Raw genomic sequence first — 19,029 nt, forward strand, 5'->3', positions numbered from 1 at the left:
AAGAAGTGTGGGTTGCAAATGCACACTCCCGCTTTTGGGAGTGCAGATTCCCCTGTTTCTAAACCCTTCTTGTTGGGGATGTGGGCACGCATACCTGTGCAGCTAATCCATGTGCAGGTGAAAGTGCACCCCATGAGTTCCCATCCGCACCCCTGAGAGAGGGGTCCCTCCTGCTACCCCTCACCCTGTCAGTCCCCAGCCTGTACTGGGAGTGGGGTGGCAGCCACTTACATGTGCAATGGGGAGGAAGCTGTCAGGCCTTAGACGTAATAACACCTGCTGCTCTGGGACTGCTTTCCCACCCTAAGGTTTATCCTAAAATCACAAATTCTTATGCTGCTTTTCAAGCTAACTTCTTTTCTCCAAAGGCTGTCGGTAAGGTAATCCCTTGGTTACTGTTTAATCTGGGTGATCATTGTCTTAAGCAAGCTTTGTTATTGTTAATTTCCTCTCAGCGTTATCAGGTTTTGGGCAAACATCCTCTCAGAACATGCTGATTTGGGTATTCTGTTCGCACACACTATTTACACTCGCATTCCTACCGTATCATCTGTCGTTATCCAGGCCACGTTACCAAGAGGAGGGCATACAATCCCTGCACAAAAAATCCCCAGCATCAGTCCAGTGAAAGCAGAACTAGTGGACACACAAACAAAACTGGTATTTTTGCATCCAGTTTTCATTTTGGAAATTGCCTTGGAAGACTTAGTGTGCGGAAAGATTAAGCAAGTATTAAAATATACATTCCAAACTACACCAATCTCTCCAATCCAGATTTGGCCACTTGAGGCAGCACTGCTTGGCACAGTCTGTGATCTGATTTACTTTGAAAACATAGTTCAAAACTGCAGATACTTTTGCCCATGACCCTCTCTCTACTGTTTTAGAGCCCAGTTATGAAGTCACTAATCACGCTTTTTTTCTTCCAAAGACCAGTTGAATCTTATCTAATTCTTTGGCAAGACAGAGTAGGAGGGAAGTGTTTCACGGTGCTTGTGCTGCCTCTCTGTCATGGAGCAGGGATAATTTAAGGAATGGTCCTGACCTCACACTGCCTTACAACGAGAGGAAGAACTTCTCTTGATACAGAATACATCACTGCATCATGTATTTTTTTTCCCAGAGATGTTTTTCCTCATCCCTTTAAGATTAGTTTCCTCCTTGCAATATTCTTGATCCTACTGGTTTTCAGATGATGAACCAAAGCACCAAATTTAGCAAATGCTTGCCATGAATGATGAGAAGATTTAAAGCAAGGAGGAATCACCATCTTGATCATACAGGACTATTAGAGCAGGACATTGGTTGCGTCTCACAATTTTATCTAGAGTCCATCCAGGTGTCAGGCTGACTTCTGTGGGACCTGCGAACAGACGCCCTTCCCAACCTTGGAGTCTGTAAAGGAAGACTAAAGCCAATTCAGTAACGCTTCTCCTGTTGTGACCTGAGCCTGTGTGAACCAGCCAAGATAAATTACTCAAAACCTGACAGAAATGGGAATAATAACATAAAACTTAGGACCTGGAACTAAAGGAGATACTGTGACGTTAAAGATGTGCTTTAGAAACAGGAATTATTAGCCACCACGGAAATCATTATGCTGTGATTGCTCAGAACAGCTGGTCGGATCCACAACGTAACATGAAAGTGATCCAAGAGGCATCAAATAAGTTTTGGTTTCAAAGGGCTTGCTAACTCCTCTAAAAAGCTAATCTGGCAAAGCAGCAGCTGCAGCCTACGATGTAGAAAATCTGAGGTTGCAGCAGGGGGGCAGGAACAACAACCCAAGAGTTTGTAATGCTATTTCATAGAAGACCCAGCAGTTCTGGTTAAGATTTCAACTTACAGCAGAGTACAGCAAGTCTGTTAAGCTTGTCTTTCCCCTAAATAACCGTCAGAACATCCTAGTTCACTTGTACATGTCCTTTCACACCAGCCTATAAAACATCACAGTTACAAATACAGAATATGGCTGGGTTAGTCTCCCAGGAAATGATATGAAGTAGAAAAGTCTTTTTTCCCTGCGACAGTCACATAAATGCTATAAGAGCAACTATACGTAGATGCACACAATTGCACGGCCATTCCAACATCCCTACCTCCCTGCGCATTGAAAACTCTACAACCAGGTTTTCCAGATGCACATCAATGGGAACAGTTTTGTCTACCAGTTTAAAACTGAGGAAAAGGTAGCAGTAGCACTTAAGAGGGTTCAATTTTTTAGGCAAATAAAACTAATTCTTGTGGTATACATGGAAGGTGATTTTGAGTATGGTAGCCATGCCCCCCTGAAAACATTTCAATAAATATTAATACTTACATTTTTTTTCAGCATTATGATCTCATGTTTTTCTTTTAAGTACAAAATTAATATATTACAAAATAATAATTGGATAATTATGACTGTTTGAAGATGTTTCTGTCAATGGCCCCCTTCCCGCACACTTGCAGCAGGTACATTTCCATTTTGAGAGTCCCTTACACGCTCAGAGGAGGAAGTGCTCCTTGTACTCTCTCCTAAAATGTTCCTGGTGGGAAGTACGGCCAGTCACTTTGTCCTGGCAGGCACAAATGCCTAGGGATTGATTCTCCTCTTTCCTGAAAAACAAAACAACAAAACAAACCAAAACAAAAAACAGTACACCTTTGATATAGAAAACTGAGCTTTTTACTCTTAAAATCTTCTGCATATAAAAGAATTTTCTGTGAGGAATCCACCATTACTTGAGTACTAGTACACACTGCTGAAAAAAAATTAAAGGATAGCACTAATTAATCGTCATCATCATAATTAGCACATAGTGCAGTCATCAAGGAAAGAATGAAGAAACCTCACAGACAGTTTTGGTGTTGGTAATTGTTCACAGAGCATTTAAAATGAGCCAGGTGAGGGCTGGTCAGTAATGGGTGACCTCCCTGAACTGAATCGGTCACCTCATCCGATTTTAAGCACTAGCTCCAAACCCTTTAAGTCATATGGAGTCCTGACAGTCCAGCAGGCAAGTAGCTTTAGCACACAACACAGAAATACACAATTTTTAAACGAACTATGCAAGCATGATAACATTTTCAAAAAACTTATATTTATTTCCCCTGAAAGTCAGCCATTGACAGGAATCATTATTTCCATTTTAAGGACCTCCATTTTTCTCCCTTTTAAATTAGAAAAGACCTAATAGCAGTCATTTCATTCCCAAAAGCTCTACAAGGATTGACAACTTTAAGTGAGGTCTGGAGAAGTGCTATCACTTTCCACACAAAGAGAAATTTGGGTGGCACTCATCCGCTGGCATGTCAGTGCAAAGACGCGTTCCTTCAAAAGCTTGGGGTGTGGCTTTTGTGTTATCTGCAAACCACTTTAGTGGAACTGTGAGATAGGAGAGAAACAAGGTTGCGGCCAAAGTGTATGATATCTCTTTAAACTTACTGTATTATATAGTATATACTATTAACTACTATAAAAATATATTAAAATCCAGCCTTCACAGCCTATCAATACCCATATTTACACTCAGCTTTTTAAATTATCTCTGTTCAGGTGTGACTTTCCATACTTATCTCTGGGGCCAGTTTCACTTGCGCCATATCTGAATCAAAATCCTTTCACCATTTTTTTGAAGCAAATGGTTGAGAAAAATAAATGGCTTGAAAATAAAAAGTGGGGTTTTTTTTCCTTACGCCCTTTTTAGGGGAAAGTAACTTAAAAAAAGAGCTGGACATTGATGTTTCCAGTTTGCAGCCTACTTTGCTCTTTGTAGCCTGACACACGTGCAGTGGGATATTAATGAAGTCATGAATTACTCTGTTATCCCAGGTGCCCTGCAAAGGCAAAGACAGTCACCTCCCTGCTCTGCAGAACACTCAGACTATTGAGCTTTGGGCTGGGCAGGGAGTGCAACTCAGCCCCATGCTCAAAGAGGTCCAGGGTGGATGGTACCTCTGCTATCAAATTGTCCCTTAGCTGATGGGACATCAGCATCCTTAGGTGGTGACAGGCTGGGATAGACGCCAGTGGATTTTTTTTTTTGTGTTCCATTTTCCTTCTATAACTGGTTTTAAGGCTTTGAATTTGACAGGTAGACAAATATTTGGCAGCTGGGTTAACTGAAGCATAGAAAGAGGCTCTTTGAGCACTGCATTAAGGTATTTGCAGCAGATAAATGGCTAAAACAAAGTCTAAGTAAAATGTTCAAAGTTTAGTTAATTTTTAAAATAACCATTTTCATTTTCTACCTCTATTTTCATCTTTGTTCTAGTGGATGAGTTTACAAACACAGATGTTAATGCTGCAAAAATTGTTAATCCTAAGCATCCACTTAAATCCCATTGAATTTAAAAATATTTGTGGTATATTCTGTAAAAACTTTTTTTTGGTTTTGTTTTCTTTGCTGCAGATATATCTTACCACAGAATACAGAAGCAACCCATAAATCTTCACACATCTCTTCCTGCTTCCTATCCTACCTTCTGTATTAAGGATATGCCCACCTCTAATTTATATAGTGCTTTTATCACTTGAAGATGGTGATGTTCTCTCTTTCTTTCTGGATTGAGATAAAGCATGACACCAAAAAAAGGGAAAAAAGAATAATTCAGTGAGCACAGAAGCCACCTCCAAGGAAAGGGAAGCAAAAAACAGAGCAAGGCAGGAGCAGGGTTACAGGGGCTCCTTGTTGATGGGAAGCCAGAAGTTACATCAAAGAGAAACAGATAACCTTTCTCTGCTTTATTATTAAATATGTTTAACTGTAATACTCCCACCCACTTCACCCCCAAATAGAGTAGCATCAGAATTCTTCCTTTTTTGTTAAAAACTGATTATGAAAAGTCTGTTGATACTTCTATTTGGGAATCAGACACTAAACCCTCAGTAGTAGCTATACTAAGTGAAGAGTAACACAGAATGATAAAATTACACTTCTATGCTTTTTCTTTTTCTTCTTTCTCACTCTTCCTATAAACTCTTTATTACAATTGCACACTTCCCATGCTTCCAGCCATCTTTTCTTGTCTTTCTTGCAATCACTCGACTGCTCAAGTAATTGTTGCACTTCACAGAGCTTAAGAGAGCCCATGGAAGTTGCTTTTCATCGTGAATAAAAGCATGACAAAATTTAATTCACCTAAAACCATTTCAGCACTAACTAGTGTTGGCTCTTATTTGGGGAATCAGTTTGAATTAGATTAAATTACATAAAGTCTCTTAACTGCATCCTGTGAAGTTTCACACATGCCCATTTGAGGGAAAAGAGGAGACAACTGGAGGAGGTTGAGGGTGCTAGATACCATTGTTATTAAAAAAAAAAAAATAAGAGGAAAGAAGGCCAGAAAAGGCCAGAATTAGAAGTTTTAATTCATGCTTTCCCTTATTAGATGATGTTCTCTATAACCAAAGCAGCACAAATACAATGCTTGATACAAAATACAAGACATGAGAATGCAAGAACTTCACAGTGTCTTCTTTATTTGTACTTTCTGAAATCAGTAAATGCAGCCAGATTTGGTAGTTAGGTACTGGGAAGTTGATGAGAACCAGCTGAAGTTTCCATGCAGGCCGGGGTTACTCCAAGCTGCTATGAGGCAGGAGCTAATCTACTTTTTTATTCTTGGTTGGCTGGATGATTGGAGCAGCCATACAAAGGATCCTCAGCACTGGCTTCACAAGCGTTTCATGTTCAGAAGGCATAGCAAGTTCTTGATAAACCACAATTACCTTGTTGAAGCACTTTCTCCAGGCCTTCAATAAAACTTCTGTTTAGGCCAATCAAGCTGCTGCTGATCAGTTCCAGGAATGAAGAGAATAAATAAACTATGTATGAGTAGCCCTTAAGGTTTATCTTGACTTAAAACCACATCTGGAACTGTGCTATATACATATGTATGGGGAAGGTAAGATATAGAACAAAACCAGCTTCTAGGGAAAAATTTGGATGAACAGAATAATCCCATAAGAGTTGACACATTATGCAGACAATTGTGTTACTTCTGCTAACATTTGATGTAGAGGTATGCAAGTGTGACAAAGTTAAAAAGCAATGTGCAGCTACACTCACTAGCTTTTATGCCAGCTTTAGAAGCAAGAAGGCATCTTTTAAAATCCTGAAACTGTGTCCAGATGAAGAAAACTGAAAGGATAATATTCTGGTGGATTAAATATAAAAATTGATGGGGAAAAAAAACCTTCAAGGAACTAACAGAAGTCTTATAATTTTCAGAATATAAAGAACAAGAAATCTGTCAGACCTCTCTGGTAGATCTACTGGTGTCTGGTTTCTAAACCAAAAACCAAAATAAACCAAAAAAACCTAATCATTGAGACCTGATCTCCTCCAAGACAAAGCAGCCATTGCAAAGAATCAAGGTGTGTTCCTTGCATGTGCAATGTGCCTGGAGGAAACACAAAATAGGAACATGCTAGAAACACTTTTGTAGGAGAACTCAGCAGCTGCCTGAAATGTAAGCATCAAGCATCTATAAATGTTATTATAATTGCAGAACTTTTGTGGTTGGAAAGGACCTCTGGAGATTGTCTAGTCCAACCCCCTGTTCAGAGGAGGGTCAACTAGAGCAGCTCGCTCAGTACTGTGTCCAGTTGGGTTCTGAATATCTTCAAGGTTGAAGACTCCCCAACCTCTCTGAGCAACCCATTCCAAGTGTTTGACCATCCTCACAGTAAAAATGTTTTCTCTTGCATTTAAGTGGAGTTTCCTGACCTTCAGTTTGCGTGCATTGCATCCTGTTGTCACTGGGCACCACTGAGAAGAGACTGGCCTCATCTTTACTGCCTACCATCAGTAATTATACTAACAGATAAGAGCTCCCTGAAACTTTGAACAGACCCATCTCTCAGCCTCTTCCTCACACACAGAGGTTCCAATCCCCCTTAATGGCCCTGCACTGCCATTCTGGTCCAGCAGAATCCCAAGGTGGCCACAGCACTCCAGGTGTCTCACCTAATCTCTTCTGCCAATGCTCTGGAAGAGCTGGCAACACCTCCTGTAGTGCACCCCCTGATGCTGTTGGCCTTCTTTGCCACAAGGGCGCATTGCTGGCTCATGTTCAACTTGGTGTCTGCCAGGAGCTCCCTGTCCTTTCCTGCAGAGCTGCTTTCCAGCCATTCAGCCCCCAGTCAGTACTGGTTCATGGGGTTTCTCTTCATCCAGCAGCCAGTAATCTCATCACAGAAGGCTGCCAGGTTAAGCACGATTTCCTCTTCATAAACACATGCTGACTACTCACGATCGTGTTTTTGTCTATCATGTGTTTGGCAATGGTTTTCAGAATTATTTGTTACACCACTTACCCAGTTACTTAGGTAGGGTTGACTGGCTTGTAGTTTTCCAGGTCCTCCTGTTTGGCCATCTTGCAGACAGGAGATAGATTTGCTTTCTTCCATTCCTCAGGAGTCTCTCCTGACCACCATGACCTTCCAAAGATAGTCAAGAGTGGCCTCATAATTACACTCACAAGGGCTGACAGAGCTCACGGATGTATCCCATCAGGTCCCATGAACTCCTGTGTCTTGTCTGAATCCTAACCTGATCCTTCTCTACCAACAGTAATTATTCCTTGCTCCAGACTTCCCATTGGTCTCCCAACTCTTGCATGTTTATTTTTTGAGTTTCATCAGGAGCTCCTTGTTTATCCTTGGAGGCATCCTGTCACCTCTGCTTGATTTCCTGCTTATTGGGATGGACCAATCTTGAGATTGGAGAAGGCAATCCTTGAAAATCAACCAGGTGTCCCAGGCCTCTCACCTTTCAAGGGCCATATCCCATGGAAGTCTTTAAGAAATAACTTCCCTAATTACATGACTGGCATCTGTACAAGATACATTTACAGATACAGACATAGATAGATAGACAGATATGGTTTTGTTTACAGAATCACAGAACGTTAGGGATTGGAAGGGACCTCAAAAGATCATCTAGTCCAATCCCCCTGCCGGAGCAGGAACACCTAGATGAGGTTGCACAGGAAGGCGTCCAGGCGGGTTTTGAATGTCTCCAGAGAAGGAGACTCCACAACCTCTCTGGGCAGCCTGTTCCAGTGCTCTGTCACCCTCACTGAGAAGAAGTTTCTTCTTAAATTGAAGTGGAACCTCCTGTGTTCCAGCTTGTGCCCATTACCCCTTGTCCTATCATTGTTTGTCACCGAGAAGAGCCTGGCTCCATCCTCGTGACACTCACCCTTTAGAAGGAGCCAATATTGCTTTGGTTGGAAGGAGCTGTGCTTCACAACTGTGTTGAATTGTTTTGTAATTCTTTAGGAGTGCCAACAGCACACAGCTAAGGAGCTGGCTGATATGTTCCCCTTGGGTTTCTGAAAGTATTTGAAAAACTCTTTACTGCAAAGTTTTTTAAGGAACTAAGCAGCCATGTTTAGGAGAGAAAATCCTGTGCCAGAAGACAGGAGCAGAGGGTAAAAGTCAGTTCTCTCAACTAAAGAAGGTGCCCACTGGTGTTTCACAGGGTCCTGTGCTGCTCAGCACATCCATAAAAGAAGTGCAAGATGGTGAGCCATAAGATAAATAAATTTGCTGATGGTGGAGTTATTTAGGAGTGCAAGGGCCAGCTACAAACTGGCAGAAGAAAATTCAAGATAGATTGATGTAAAAGTGAGGCAAACAGGCAAAATATTCCTCATCACATAGGACTATGGACTCTGAGCTATCAGGACTGAGATGTTTCTTGATTAGTATTAACTCAGTGCTCATTAGCAATCAAAAAGAAGGAAATAAAATCTTACGAGTTACTAAAAAAGAGAAAACATCGTTATGACTACATCTTAGGTGCTATGCAGAGTTCTCACTCCCTCTCAAAAGAGAATGCAGTAAAATTGACAGAAACATCTGCAGAGCTGATTATGCTTCATGAGTAGGTCTTGGCCATCCCATATTCTTCTGTCAAGTATTACAGAGAATTTGAAGGGTGCTTGATTTTTTACAGAGACTCAAGTAGCACTTACTGATGCTAAAGTATCATTAAGCACAAACTATCAAGTTTCTAGTAGTTTAAGCCACAAGCTACCTATATGGGTGAAATAAATACAACACAAATATCTAGGAACTACTAAACTTCAATTCAACTTTTTATTACATTTTTTTCTAAGATTGGAGAAACATTTTTATGTAAAGCTTAACGTTAAGGTGCAGCATGCTATGGCTTTATCTGACATTTTATCTTATATGTCCTCAACTAATTTTTTTTTAAACTTAACTGGCTTATTAGGATAACTTTCATAAGATATTTCTTGTTTAATTAAAGAAGTTATGCAACATGAAAAAATGTAAGTTCTGGTTCTATAACATAATTATTTTGACAGAGAAAACACAGAAAATCTCTTCCAAAATTTACCTTAGGTTTTCCGATTCCATCCAGCATTTTACAGTTTCACTTAAAGGGGGGAGAAGAGCAAGAAACAGTTAAGCTTAGATATGCTTCATAAACCATTAATTTCAATGACCAACCCAAATACCATAAAAACCTACAGAATCATCTCAAATTCACATAGTTGCTAATTTCCAGGATTTCACGGGGCTAAGAACAGATGTGTCAGAAATCAGGAAACTGGCTCAATTCCTTTGGGATTTTTTTCCAGAATGGAAGCAAGGGGGAGGAAGGGGAAAGAAGAAAAACAATTTGACTGAAACATCATTCTTTCTCCTGTCTTAAAAAGCAGCAGAATCCTTGGGCAGAATGGCAATATTAGCTACAGGAGTCGGATCTTCGTAGCTCCAGATAACGGCTGAGATCTCAACAGATCTGTAAATATCAGTTTTGATACATTAAGGAGCAGAGCTCTTGTCTTCAGCATCACCTGCAGCGCTTCCTTTCTCAGACACATTACAACCAGATTAAGAATGATAGTAAATAAGACACAGGCAGCAGAGGATACTTCAATATTGTGTGCTTTGAGCACTGGCATTACTGCTTTAAGCAATCTTCTTTTTCAGTATTTCCAGTATCTTGTCTAAAACTAACCCATGCATTATGAAAGGCAAGTAATCCCCCTCCTTATCCTAATTTATGAGGGGTTTTTTTGTATCCATACATCTCTCATGTTTTCCCAATTTTTTTTTTTAACTTCCCCTGTACCTCCAAAACCGGAGAATTTCCTATTCCACACAAGATGCTCTTGTAATACTTCAGATACTAAAGTTCACAATACACCAATTAGCAAGTTGCAACTAATGCATCTGGTAGCATGGAGGTTTTAGAGAAGCACAAGTTGTTAATACATCTTCTTACGCCTAATAGCCTTACACTGACAAAAAGGCTCCTTATTTCAAGAGGAAGATCAGGTAGTTCATATTTTCCATTCCAGAAACAGCATACTTAGTGACATTAAGTACACCTAAAAACAAGAAAAAACCCCACTGACGCTCAATTTTTTATTTCTGTATTCATTGATTTGTGATGCATACTCATTCCTTGGTAAATGAAGAGGAAAAGCTCAAATGCACAAACCTAGCTAGTCTAAAGAACTACTCATAGCTGACATTTTGGAAATACCAAAAGGTATTATATCCAAAGAACCTTCCAAAAGCAGCCCTTTTTTGTACTTCACTTATTTGAATATAACTGTTTTTCTGCACATTATATTCCCCGGTTTCTCCCTGAGCAAAGCAGCACACAACAGATCAACCAGAAAGAGTCATATTTGCCAACATCTTGATCCTTGCCTTTTATCCCCTCCCACGGTAAAAACCCACAGTATTGTTAAATCTCTTTATTTATAATCTTCTTATAACAAAGCAGCTTCTTTTTTTTCCCCCAGTATATATACACATTAAAAAAAAAGCAAGAAAGCCTTTATATCAGACAGGGGCTAAACTCATTCTGTTTGGAGGAAAGGCAGAGGGAAAGAAAAGTCAGTGATAAAAGAAACAGTGAGTCCTGAGGTTCCCTAGAGGCTCCCCTTGAGGGCCCTGAGGCTGGGAAGCAGCTGGGCTGCGCCGGGTCGCTCCTCTCCGTTTGCCTTCCAGCAGCAGCTGATGATGCCCCGCAGTCTCTGGCCCACGGGCGACTCCTGGAAAACAGCGGCAGCCAGCGAAGGGCGCAAGTTATAGGCAACCACAGCATAGAGCACGTACTGCCGCTCACCCAGGTAGGGCTGCTCTCGCATGACGATTTGCCAGAGGGTGATAGCAAAGGAGTAGATGTCTGCTTTGGCGGTGACTCTCTCTCCCTTGAGCAGCTCAGGGGCACGGTGCGTGTATGTACCCCCTTGCTGGCAAACATGGGGGCTCTGGGACAAGCCCTCCTCCAGTTTCTGGGAGCACCCAAAGTCTCCAATCTTGCACGCTCCCTGCTCAGTGATGAAGATGTTTGCAGGCTTCAGGTCCAAGTGCACAATGCCCTGTGAGTGAAGGAAGGCTAAGCCCGTCATAATGTCACAAGAATAGCAGACAATCTCTTCCATGCTCAGGTCCTTCCTTCCACATCTTCCTTCATCATCCTCACCCTGTGTCCACACATCGCCAGTGCCATAAATTACATGGTGCAGGGTAATGTTACCCACATACTCCATGATGATGGTGCCCAGGCTGTTCTGGCTGGCTGGGGCACATGTGCTGGCTGCCACTACACGTACCACATTATTGTGCTGCAGTCGGGTCACATTCAGCTCAGCCCAAAAGCTCTGTCGTGATGCCAGCCGGTTCTTGCTGCTCTTCTTCACCTGCTTCACAGCCACAGTTGCACCACGGTAGGTGGCTTTGTAGACAGACCCAAAGCCCCCAGAGCCCAGGGGGTGCAGGAGGCAGAGCTGATCCCAGTCGATGGAGCACCAGGCCAGGCGTGGAGGCAACCGGCGGGTCCTGGCTGAATGTGCTCCTCCCAAGAAGCTTTTACTGTCTTTGCCAGGGATAACTAAAGGGCTGCTGCAGGGTCGCAAATCTGCAGATGGGGAAAACTCCAAAGGAAGAAAACTATTAAGAGGAATAGGTGAGGGCATAATAAGATGGCCAAAACAAGAGGTAGTTACTAGGACAAAAGACTAGCAAATTTCCCCTGACAGAAAAGGCTCTAGAGTAGCTTCAAAAGCCTTTTATCCTCTCTTCACCATTCTCCCTCCCACCCCCAAATTAACCGCATCTGTCACAACTACCCGAACCCAACCAGGCTCACCTGGAACCATTCTTGTCTTAAATGTCTAGAAAGACAAAGCAAATGGATTTAAACTTAAAAAAATATTAACTCACATGTATTTCACATAATTTGTTATCTCAAGTGAAAAGAAAGATATTTTGCCCCTTGAATGCCTCTAGCAAAATGCCCTTGCAGGAAATAAGACAGAGATTGGTGAATGCATTTCACCATGGCTCCAGACAAGAACGATTATCATCACATGCATTAAACAGCTCAAAGACGTTGTCAGAGGGAGCAGCTGAAATGGTGAGTGCTGGCATTTTATGAGCCTATGGCAGGCAAAACTGAGTATAAGAGAACATTTGTAGAGACCTGTTATTTAAATGTGACTGGGACAAGGGAGCTGGTTTGGCTGCTCATCCCTGCCCATGCATGACAGCAAGCTTAATAGCAGCATGAAGATAAATGTTTTCTCTGTATCATCTATCTGATATAGTAAATAGAATTATACATGAAGATTTGTGTGTTTTCCCATCACACCCCATGCAGTTACTACAGGTGTGTATTTTGTTTCTGAATTCTCCCTAGTAAACTTATTGCTAAATCTATGGAGCTGTTCTGGCAGAAATCAAACAACTGTAATTTTGCTTTGCTCATCCCAATGCTTTTTTTAGAGAGGCTTTGCCCTTTTGACCCTGCTTTCACATATTCACAATTCTTATGCCAGCTGCCTTGGTGTTTGGTGCCTGCTGTACTACCCTTCCATCAGAGCACCCCTATGACACCTATACAGCTAAATGCTTTTGAACATTCCAGTAAGTATATTTCTGTACATGTTGACAAATATTTTGGAAAGCTCGGTCCCCATTTCCCACCCTTCAGAACCTTCCTCCGGATGCCACTTTTGCCAAGACAGATCCTGCCATGGAACTTCAGAGATTGGTGGTGCCTGTTTCTCCAGAGTTTACCTCTGGGCAGCACTGGCTCTGCAGGCAGCTCCTGCAGAGTTTTTCTGGTGTTTTCTGTCCCTTTTTTTTTTTTTCTTCTCTGGGTGAGTAAGATGCAGCACAGATGCATTGAGGGAGGTTTCAGGGGTGCTCAGGACATGTGCAAGCAGAACAGGAGTGTTCTCCACCTTCAGAAGAGGTTGGCTGTTCACCTCAACAGACAAACCTAAAGTGCCAAAGACATCTTCTGACCCTACTCGAACTCTAGATCAGCTCAGCCAGAAAGTTTCAAAGGCTTCACTCTGTAGTGAATCAGTGATGGAGATCTTCCTGGTACTGAGACTTAGGGCTATCAGGAGAAATTTGTCATCACAATTCACAGGGAAGCAAACTTGGACCAGAGGTCAATGAGAATGAGGAATTTGGGTTATCACCTGCCAGTGTGAAACAGATAGGCTGGGGAAGAACTAGATAAATAGGTGCTAAAATGTATTGTAGGAGTTGTTAACAAGGGAGAGTGCAAAGAGTTAGGGATGCCAGAGGGCCTCTCAGTGGCCCTGGGTGGGACAGTCCCTGCAGGTGGGGCTGCCTGACAACACAAAGCTCCCTGCACCTCCCAGAAGGGACTAATTTTTTCTGAGAGCCATTAGGGCTCAAATTCTCATGTGGACCTATGTATGGTATATAAATACAGCAGAGAGACCATCTCTGCTATAAATTATCCGAGAACTTCAGCCTGCTCATGAGAGGAGCGCACTTGTTGCCACCTGTTTTCACCAGGTTAAGGTGGCAGAGGAGGTTCGAAGGGAAAGTTGGCTGAGGGAGAGGAATAGGTAGGATACGTGGATGAAGGGTCTGAGTTCAACTGATAACCACAGGAGCGTATATGGAGAGTTTGAATGCTGCAGAACACAGTAGTAACATCTATGCTCACAAAACAGAGGGCTAGGATTAGGGCTGTTCCCAAATATCTTTGGTTAAAGTCTCACCTGGAAGGATCGAGTAGACCTTCCATACTATTTTTTTTCAAACTCTATGTCCCTTCTCTGTTCCTTCAAGTTGTCCCTTCTGTAGTAATTTTCCTGTTATCCTTTTCTGCTAGAAACCTTTCTGGTTTGCCCCTGTCATGGCAGGGATGTTGTGTTGTTCTTGGGGAATACAGTGAATTTTTGAACAGGAAGAAGGGTATATTCTGGGATCTAGACAGATATAATGTAACTTACTGTCTTGCCTCAAGCTGACTGCTGAGGACTGGAGCAGGGGGACATCCAGTGTCTTTCAATGGGAACGCAATTAAAGCAGATTTAAAAGCAAACAGGCTTTTCTTCTTCATAAACATTATTTTCCTGTAATCCATTGATGACACAGCCCAGTGACTTCCTATGAGACTCAACCGCTGTAGGATGTCCTTGCCACACTTCATAGCCCTGTTTAGCTCAAGCATTACCTCAGGCCGGAGTAGGGGGCTGCACTGTGGCCTGGGGAGCTGTTTTCGGAGGAGAGGAGGGCTGCTGGGACAACCTGCCCCATCCCTCCCAGCCACCTTTCCCTAGGGGAACCCACAGCATCTCACCAGGCACCCATGACAGCCCCCAACCACACTGCCCCATTTCACTGCTGTTTCCACAAGGAAGAAGGAAGCTGTATGAACCAGAAGTCATCAGCAGAGAGACAAGAGGGAAACACACAGTCTGCGTCCCGAGGGCTGCAATATGTCACAGCTACACTATATATCACTGCCACCAAAACCTGTGGCAGCAATGGTTTTGTTTCAAGCTTGTGTGTCGTATTTCTGCAAGTAAAACATGCCTGTGCATCCAATGCTGAGTTTGATTTTGATCAAGGTGCATCACTGTTGTGGTTCTTAACAACCAAAGTTTTGTCTAAAACAGGAAAAGGACAGAACTGGGAGCTGGACCTGATGTCAGAGATTTTAAGAGTGTATAGTTACATCCTTCACCACAATCATTGCTTTATTTCTTTGTGCGTTTGGTTGGTGTACCATATAACAAACCCTTGAAGCCCTGGCTGTTCAGTGGCTTCTCAGAACTGCTTTACAGTATAGAGCTAGCATTGTGTTTCTCCTAAGTTACTTTTTAATCTTGCTAAAGGAGTCAAATTTATCTCTCAAGTACTTAAATTACGGTCCTACTCTCAAAATAGCACAGTTCTTTAGCCTGTGCCTTAGTGATTTCTGAAAGGCTTTATTCCCAGTCTCAAATCAAAGTTTTGGGTTTTTTCTCCATTTACTGTCAGTCCCCATACTATCAGTTTAGGATTTGATGATAAACCTATATTTTGCCTTACACATACAGTGTTTCACGGTCCAAATGCTGCTTTCAGTCACACCTCAGACCTCAAACGGTATTCAGCATTGCCAGAAAGCACAATTGCACAGGTGTAAGCGATACCATTATTTGAAGCCAGTCCATACACAGGCTGGCTCTAAAGCCAGGCCACTAATTAAATATTTCTTTTTTACTATAAGCACAAGCCAGAAAAGAATCCAGTCCATGTTTCAGAGTTTGGTGAGAAAAAATGACACCTTGGAATAGCAAATACAAGCAAGATTTCACTCAAGCAGTCAGAGGTAAACCTGAATGCGAAGAATAAATAAATCTGCAAGAATAGTGATGCTGTTTTACAGCTGATCTTTAGAACAGGGACATAATAATAAACATTTTAAAAGGTTAAACCCTAGTTTATAAATAATAAGATCAAGTTTTAAACACAGATTGCCAAACAGCTGCTTGATGCTTTTTTCCTCCCCAGTAAGGTTACTCCGTGTGTTCGAGAGCATGAAGCAAAGACTTTCCTTACCTGAATGCGCTCAGGTGTTAACCGGAGGCACTGGCATAGCAGATGAGGTTTCACAGCCAATTTACTGGGGCCTCAGTGACCACCAATAGACTAGGGATAGCAGTCTGGGTCCTGTTGCTGTAGGTTAATATCTCAATTGCAATACTTTCTGGTCATACAAAAATGGGTACCTATGCTGCCCCATTTACTGCTGTCATATGGCAAGCACCTCATGCAGTATTTTCAGCCAAATAGCCCAAGACTGGGTTTGCAGTCTTGCCCCTGGAGCAAAGCTGACTTTGCCGGGTCACAGGGAGATGGCAAAAAGTAATGGTGGAAGTTGAAACTTGGAGGTTAAGGCCTAGAAAACAGCTTCAATGCTTAATGAGGAAAATGAATCACCTATAGCAAAGGGCCTGGGGGTAACATTAGTGCTTGGTGACAGCTGCTTTCTCAGGTACAGCAGATTTAATGCCGATGTCTAGGACTGAAGCATCAAAGGGTTAGTCTCTCCCAGTAGCTTGCACAATGCCATTAACACAGATAATGCCCAGCTCTGTGACTGTATTAAATACACTGCCGTAGTAAATGAGGGGAGTCCCTACAAAAACATCTTCAGAGAGCTTCTAAGAGGGGAAAAGGCAAGAGGATCAGATAAATTCAGTGGATTTCAAATGATGGCCTGGGCACTATGGTGGGCCACTGCAAATTATCAGCGGTTGTCCAAAGTTAACAGGGTATGAAACCTGCCTGATTAAAATGGGTCGTGCAGTTCAAGTATGGTGTTACAAGGTTTGCAACAGTGAATAAGCAGAAGCTCCTTGTAAAAATATTGTTGAAGAAAATATGCCCAAGCTGAACAGAGCACATACAATACAGGGCAATGCTGTAATACTTCGTTGGCATAAGGAGTGGGACACTGACAAACTAAGAGGAGCCAATTTTCAGGTGAGGACAGACTTCAGTCAGTTTGGGAGTTTAGTCTGTGTTTATTTGTCAGTAACATTTGATATTTGATATTCCTGTTAGGTGTTACTCATTTATGGCATGCCCCTTAACCATACAGAGCCTGCATTTTATGTTCAGTTTCAATGTGAGTACCTGTGAGGGAACTTAAGCATGTACCCATGACCATGTGTATAACCATTTAACATAAAGGCAATAAGCCAGAGGTTGTGTTTAATTTCCAAGGCACAGCCTACAGAACTTTTCTGCTGAAATTGTATCTAACACTACACAAGGACAGCTGACAAACACCTTCCTCGCCGGAGTCTGTGCACCCCTTAGATAAATTGCTGTCTCTCATAGATTAACCAAGTATTTGTAAGAAACTCTTCCAACTTGCCTGGGAAACCAGACGCTGTGTTCACTAGCAGATACCTTTACAAACTGCATGATTACTTTTGGACTCGTAAACCACAAAAACTTCAAACATTTTGAAGTAAACCAAACCAAAACAAAACTAATTTCTCAACTTTTCTAGGTTTGGTTGCTCCCCCTGTCCTGCATACAGACACATACAGATCTACATGTACTCACTCACACACATGAGTATACGTGTATATACACATATATAAAAGTTTAAGCAATATACTGATTTGCAGAAACTGTGACTGTTCAGGTATTCTCCATTATTTTGCACATATGAAGCAGAGATCTGACCGATTTATATGAAAATGACACAAAACCTTTCTTCTTTGTACACTGTGGTTCAGTGCAACAGTGAAAATCAGTGCCATGGGCAAACCATTATGGATCAAATTCAAATGATTTTCAGCCCAAGCATTACTACAGTCCTGGTTACAGGGTGCTCAGAGGACAGCTGATGTCTCTTCAGTCCCCTGTGAGGCAAACTAGCTTTGCAGCTGGTGATTTGGTGACACCAACACCCTCGAAGGAGCCAAGGTTGTGAGATGATGATGACATCAAAGGATGCAACCGTTTATTATCTTTTTAAAAATACTTATTTATCTGAAAACATTTGTTTCTTGAAGACACATAGGTATTACAACAAATAATTATATAAAAATAAAAATAAAAATACTGGGCAAGATGTTACGCCTTTATTAGGAGCCAAGAAAGTTTATACTGAATTACCTGGGATAGAGCAGGTGAGCAGGAACTTGAAACTTCACGCTATTGCTGGGGTCTGTCCTTTTCCACACCACTACCTTCACTCTTGTTCAAAACACAGAAATACAGCCTTGCTGTTTATTTGCTAACAGCCCCAGCTAATAATGATAAGCAGCAGTTAATCCTCTAGTACGTCTCAAACTTTTAAGCACAGACTAAATTTTGTAATAGAGCTTATCTTGCTGACCTACTTGCTGCCCGTTTGTGACCGCCAGCCCTTGCTGTGCCAACTACAGCAACTGCCACTTTGGAAAACTTAATTTCTATCCAATTTTAATACAATGTTTTGATTTGTGAAGCAGGGAAGCCAACAGCATGGAGCTACTCAGCAGCAGTAGTCCAGCAGCAGCTCCGCATCTCAGTTTTGGATTTCTCTGTCAAAAAAACATTCTTTATGCTTGGGCACGCTTTATATATGGGAAAGAAACGAAGGAGAGTGAAGGAGGAAACCAGAATAGCCTTTCTCTTCCACTCCTGGAGGACAGTGAGACCAGGTATAGAGGATACCAAAGGCCCTTTTTCTATACTTTCCTATGCAAGTTTTGGAAAGGGGTGGTTAGAGGAGAGAAAAGAAGATGCCTGTGGCTCTGAATTTAACAAGGAAAGCTGGAGGGACTGTGTCAAGAGATGTCCGGATGTAACACCGATACCATCTATGCAATCACATTCCACCTATTACAGAGTGATGCAATTTCTAGAGGGTGTCTGTTTGGAAGGATGTTAATTCAGTAACCAGCTATGATAGCGAGACAGCAGGGTGGTTTTCTCTTGGAGGGATGTGGAATAAATGGTTTTGCAGAGTATACCACAGAGCATCTGTAGGGTTTTTGAGTCTCAAAAGGACAACACTCTCAAGCAAGTTAGAAGCCTGTAACACAGAAGTGATGGTCAGAAGAAAGATAGGGACCACAACAAAGAAAAAGTGTCTGTGTGCAGAGACAGCGAAAGCCAACAACTCTGTAACAATCACGACTCTCAGACTGGGTTACAGCAAGAAATCTAAAAAGTCAAGACTTAGAAAATTCTGAGAGAAGCCCAAAAGCAGAAAAACATAGAGA

The 19,029-nt window shown here is 42.0% G+C and overlaps 1 protein-coding gene across 1 annotated transcript; it reads right to left on the minus strand.

Annotated features, from left to right (window-relative positions):
- Nucleotides 1-10,908: 10,908 nt before the first annotated feature.
- Nucleotides 10,909-11,958, minus strand: MOS (v-mos Moloney murine sarcoma viral oncogene homolog). The gene has a single exon (XM_010183474.1). The coding sequence runs from the start codon at nucleotides 11,956-11,958 to the stop codon at nucleotides 10,909-10,911; it is 1,050 nt and encodes a 349-aa protein (XP_010181776.1).
- Nucleotides 11,959-19,029: the final 7,071 nt, after the last annotated feature.

The sequence above is a fragment of the Mesitornis unicolor genome, unplaced genomic scaffold (assembly GCF_000695765.1).
Source record: "Mesitornis unicolor isolate BGI_N332 unplaced genomic scaffold, ASM69576v1 scaffold45044, whole genome shotgun sequence".
Lineage (NCBI taxonomy): Eukaryota > Metazoa > Chordata > Aves > Mesitornithiformes > Mesitornithidae > Mesitornis > Mesitornis unicolor.